The 6,000-nt window shown below is 37.9% G+C and overlaps 1 protein-coding gene across 1 annotated transcript in view; it reads right to left on the bottom strand.

Moving 5' to 3' along the window:
• Positions 1-4,615: 4,615 nt before the first annotated feature.
• LOC126195498 (uncharacterized) overlaps positions 4,616-6,000 on the bottom strand; it is a 385,955-nt gene continuing 384,570 nt past the window's right edge. Inside the window, exon 13 of the mRNA XM_049934125.1 lies at positions 4,616-5,611. Within this exon, the coding sequence (XP_049790082.1) occupies positions 5,488-5,611 (124 nt within the window). The 3' untranslated portion in view covers positions 4,616-5,487. The remainder of the gene's footprint in view (positions 5,612-6,000) is intronic.

The following is a 6,000-nucleotide window of genomic DNA, read 5'->3' as shown; positions in this document are numbered from 1 at the left end:
AGATGGACAAGGAGAGGAAGGCAGGAGGAGATAGACAGTGTGATGGGAACAGAAGGTGTTGGACAGACAGAGAGGGGAGTAGGAAGAGATGGATAAGTAGAGAGGGTGGCAAGAGGAGAAAAGAGACGAGGGAAGAGAAGGTGATGGGCAGAGGTAGGGGTAAGAGAGGATGGTCAGAGACAGAGGAAGTGAATCTATGGAGCTGGGGTGTGTGACTTTGAGGTGTAGGGACAGGTGGACAGTGGGGCAGGGGTGAAAGGAAAACGGCACACATGTGGTGAGGATAGGTAGAAGGGACAAGAGATGATATTTCATATATTTATTTGGCTGTTACACAACTGTGAACCACCAGCAGACAAACTTGACTTCCATGTTGCGACTACAAACCTAGATTCAGCTCCACCTACACATGTGGAGAGAAGAAACATTGTATCACATCTGGAAAACAACAAAGCACCAGGGGAAGACGGTGTAGTTGCTGAAATGCTCAAGATTGGAGGCAAACTCTTGATTGACAGATTAGAAACTATCATTGCAAATATATTGGAAAGTGGAGTCATACCAGCAGATTGGGAAACTGCTTTGATTCGCCCTCTACCCAAAAAGGGCGACAAGACAGATCCCAGCAACTATCGAGGCATTTCACTCCTACCAGTCGCTTACAAAATGCTCTCATGTGTTCCTCTCAGCCGGCTGGGGTGGCTGTGCAGTTCTAGGCACCACAGTCTGGAGCCGAGCGACCGCTCCGATCGCAGGTTCGAATCCTGCCTCGGGCATGGATGTGTGTGATGTCCTTAGGTTAGTTAGGTTTAATTAGTTCTAAGTTCTAGGCGACTGATGACCTCAGAAGTTAAGTCGCATAGTGCTCAGAACCATTTGTTCCTCTCACAAGATTAGAACAACAGACAGAACATATGATTGGTGAATATCAGGCAGGCTTCTGCCCACATGACCCTGCGCAGAACAGATCTGGAAACTGAAGATGATACTGCAACACTGTCAGTCGAACCGCACAGTAGTCAGCTTCATAGATTTCAAGAAAGCATACGACTCAATTCTTCGCACCAGTCTGTTCCATACACTTCGTGAATATGGTGTAGATAACAGAACTACTTCATTAATTGAGCACACTTTAACAGACACAACCTCAAAAGTAAAATTCATGGAAAAAGTATTTGAACCTTTTCAAATTGGGACAGGAGTGAGACAAGGAGATGGGTTGTCCCCACTCCTCTTTAACCTGGTACTGGACAAGATCATCAAGATGTAGGAGAAAGAAATACCTGGAATAAATATGGCAACAAAGGACAAACGAAACAATATAAAATACCTTGCTTTTGCTGATGACCTAACAATAAATACATGAACTCCCAAGGAAGCCAAACATGCCATTGAGAAACTTCATGAGGTTGCCATCAAAACCAGACTCCAAATTTCTTACGAGTAAACACAATTCATGGACTCCAAAAGTTCATATCTGAAACCACTTGCAACAAAATATGGTGACATCAAACAAGTTAAGTACTTCAAGTACGTGGGTGAAATGATCAGCAACACTGGCAACGAAAAAGTAGCTCACAAAACACGAGCAGAAAAATTGCGTGTAGTTTATACAATGACCTGGAACACATACAATAAGAAATCGCTATCCACCCAAGCCAAACTTCACCACGACCATACAGTCACTCTTCCAGAAGCGCTCTATGCAAGTGAAACATTATCATTAACCATCAACATCAAGAACATTGAGAAAAGGGAAAGACAAATACTTACGAAAATATTTGGACCCAATATTCAAGATGGTATCTGGATGCGCAAAAGCTCTGAAGAACTGTACTCAAAGACCGAACTTTTCATGTCAGTTGCATGGAAAAGATGACTGAAATTCTACTGACATTTAGCAAGAATGGACGCCTGTAGAATGACCAAGAAAATCTTCCTTATCATCAAAGGAACTCGCCAAACCAGGACATGCTGGCTAACAGAAAGCCAAAATGACCTCACGGAACTCAGTATTAACCCACTTGAAACCACACGGACTGCATACAGACAGAATATCAACTCTCATAAGTTCACAACCAAAAACCCGACGGAAAAAATCTGAAATTGAAAAACGCATGAACACAGGAAAGAAGACAGACACATAGTGAAAGGATGAGGAAGTTTTGGGAAGAAAAGAAGAACAAGAAAGCTAAGAAGAGCAGTGCTAATCAATGGTTCCGTGTGCTCCTCAGAGGGCGAAATGAATAAATAATAGCCGGCCGGAGTGGCCGACCGGTTCTAGGCGCTACGGTCGCAGGTTCGAATCCTGCTTCGGGCATGGATGTGTGTGATGCCCTTAGGTTAGTTAGGTTTAAGTAGTTCTAAGTTCTAGGGGACTCGTGACCTCAGCAGTTAAGTCCCATAGTACTCAGAGTCATTTGAACCATTTTTGAATAAATAATAAATAATATTTGGCTGTAGATGACTCAAGAATATCCACTGTCGACTATGATACATATTATGGAATGAAAAGATATTTCTTTGCTTTAACTGTGTGAATCAAGAGTTTCAAAGGAATGGTCATCTGATGATGTCCATAATACTACCATTTGCTATTTAGGACATCAGTTATTTATCTTCCTGTTGTCATCTTAAACGTTAAAAACCATCTTCAGGGCTAAATTACATGGTTACCATGTGAGATGACGTCACTTTTTGGGATTAGTTGTGTTTAGTCTGTTGTTTTATCTTGGACTGAAGTAAGCGGCTCTTAGTCTTGGTTGCTGACTTCATGAAGCCCTCTACCCTTCGCTTTAATTTGATGAAATTCGCTCCTGTTATTTGCACAGTTTTGCAAACACTGATGATGTGTCAATTATACAATTTTCCCTGACGAAATATATCACATGCTTAGCAGTATTTGATAAACATGTCATTTCCCTTGTCATTTGGTGAAATGCGAGCATAAATTGTGCATTTGTTGTTATGAAACAACTCACACATTTGATTAGAAAGCCATTCTGAAAATACTGGTACAACTGTAACATTACATTATATTAGAATTATGTACATAATTTTCATCTATCAGAGACTTTTTAGCTCATTAGGTATTTTTTCTCTTCAGAAATACAAGAATATATGCCTTATAATTAGTTTGTTTGCTTCAGAAATACGAGAATATATACCTTATAATTAGTTTATTTCAGCGCATTTCCTGGTTGGCTCTGAGCACTATGGGACTCAACTGCTGTGGTCATCAGTCCCCTAGAACTTAGAACTACTTAAACCTAACTAACCTAAGGACATCACACACACCCATGCCCGAGGCAGGATTCGAAACTGCGACCGTAGCAGCAGCGCGGCTCCGGACTGGAAAGCCTAGAACCGCACGGCCACCGCGGCCGGCAGCGAATTTCCTGCACTAACTGATTTATTGCTTTACTTTTGGTAGTTCTGTTTTAATAGAATTACTGCCAATGACAAATTCACAGCAATAGCTCTTAGAATTGACAGCTTTTAATGTATAAGTTAAAAACAGCCACAGAGTACCATCTTCCAATATTCCAATGAAGATTTGAAAGTACACCACCTACAGGAGCAACTATTTCTTCTTGTACCCATTTTGAGAAAAACTCGTTTGTCCACCAATGAAGCTGGCTTAAGTACCTTCTCATTACCCCTTTTGTTGTCAATTGTAGAGAATTTCCGTTTTTTACACCTTATGTAACCTTCAGCGATATTTCCAATGTTCTCTTGTCCTCAGAGTATTCCCCAAATGTTTTGTTTGATTATCAACTACTGGTCTCAAGCTCCATCTGCTATTCATTGCACTTCTTGAAAATTGTGCACTGCAGTGACTACAACTGAACCTAATAGCATTCATGATACATGAAAGTAGGTAGTGGCGTAAATATGATGGTTTTCTACTTATGTTTCTTCGTTCCATACTCCATGTAAAATATGGTGGGTATGTGGAAGGATGAAACAATAAATGTGCTACTTATTGTTTCACTGAGATGTCATTTTAAGCTAAATCATACTACCTCAAAATTTACTTGGTGCTACGTGGAGAAACGTTATGAATCCCTATTAGCTTTAGCATCAGCAGATACCGTCATCAATCAGAAATCATTGTTGTGGAAGTATTTGTACAAGTGAATCAAACCTCTCATCACTCTACCATCCTTACAGACACAATACTTGGAAATTTCGACCTTCATTTCTGGAAATAGACAAGAAAAAGTTTGCAACTGATATTTCAAACTGTGGTCAGATAGGTCATAAGATAATATTTGCGAGTAGTTGGACAACAGATGGTAGCACTTATTAGTCTGCACATTTTAAATGTGTAGAAAAAAGTTGACCTATTAAAAAAGTACAGAAAATTACAACTAAAACATAAGTAGTAGTAGTATTTATTTCATTTTCACTTTGGTCAATAAGTTAATTATGGGCATTTTATCAGCAAGAACTCAAAGGATACAGTGCCTAAAATTCCTAACTCATGTCAGAATTTATGTAACATCATATAACAACTGTAAACAATTTTTATCAACAAGAACATCATAGAAACAATTCAAATAAGTCAACAGCAATATAAGATAAATATCCTGAACATCTCTTTACAGTGAGGAATTAACTTTACTTTTATGTGGTAATATTATGAATGTTTTGACATTTCTTTGTACAAAATACATAAAAGCTTATTGTAGAAAATACATTGTAACATATTTTGACATACATGAATAACATTAAAAATAGCTTTCTTGATACATAAAATTCTCTAGGTGTATTTAAATGAAAATAAATTATCACATAACATATTATTTGACTTACATCAGCCAATTTAACTTTTAATAAATGTATTTGATAAAGGTCTCATAGTTAATAATACTTTACCCTGGATCTAAAAATTCCTCATTTTTCTGTTGGCAAAATAATGCCTGTATTACTGTATGCTGTATTTGGACTTCCTTGTCCCTTATAGGATGCTTGTACAGTTCTTTATCGATAGTGAATGATCATTTGATATGTATCTTATACAATATATGCTATTCTTCAATATATTAATGTACTTAACAACAGTATCACATATATGGACGGAATTATATGTACATTTAGAGCTTTCTTAAACTAAGCTGAAAAATTCTGTAGGACAGGATATAATTATAAAATGAAGTTTCACATTAATATTATGAGATAATGAAGCATCACATTCTTAAGGTGTTAAACTAAACATCTGTTTCAAACTGTTATGTTATAGATAGGTTTTGTACATTATATGTGCATATACTGCAACTGGCGTAGCAAGATATGACAAAATGGCACTACTGTGTTAACAAAGGAATTTATGTAGAAAAGTATCATGGAAAGGATGTTTATATTATCTCTATTAGAAACATTCGATACATTACTCTGTCTAGCCCCAACAGAAATTATTTACATTACTTCACAGACACAGACCTGTTAACAACCTAAATCTGTCAGCATCTTCAGTCATCCACATTATTTCAGGCTCTGGAGAGTTTTTGAGATGTTTCGTAGTACCTGTTGTGGCACTACTTCTGAGAGAACAGTTGCAAAGTTTGGGTGGGATACAAGGTGCCTGAACATTGATTTCGCGTGACATCTGCAAAAAAAGTGACGATATTAGTATATTTCTTCTGTAAAATTTGGAGGTTACAGTTTATGTCTCTTATAATGTCAATACATATCTAGATTTCCATATCATGATACTGGTCACATGCAGACATGGATTTAATCGTCAAATCAATGGATTAATTGTCGCACTGGAGAATGAAATACACAGCAGGATCAAGTAGTAGAGTTGACATGCATGGGAGAGAAGACTCACTTTCTGTTTTCGTACTTGCTGATATGTGGCGGCAATAATCTGTTAGTAGTGAGTTAGTAGTTATAGAGGAAAGGCATGCTACCAATTCTGTCAAACTGCGAGAATATTCGCAAGTTTTAGGAAGGAATTTTCTCACCGACTGGCTGTGCTAAATATGTGAAGTT

This window comes from Schistocerca nitens, chromosome 7, assembly GCF_023898315.1.
Source record: "Schistocerca nitens isolate TAMUIC-IGC-003100 chromosome 7, iqSchNite1.1, whole genome shotgun sequence".
NCBI lineage: Eukaryota > Metazoa > Arthropoda > Insecta > Orthoptera > Acrididae > Schistocerca > Schistocerca nitens.
Note: the sequence above shows the minus strand (reverse complement) of the source record. Positions and strands in the feature narration are given on the sequence as shown.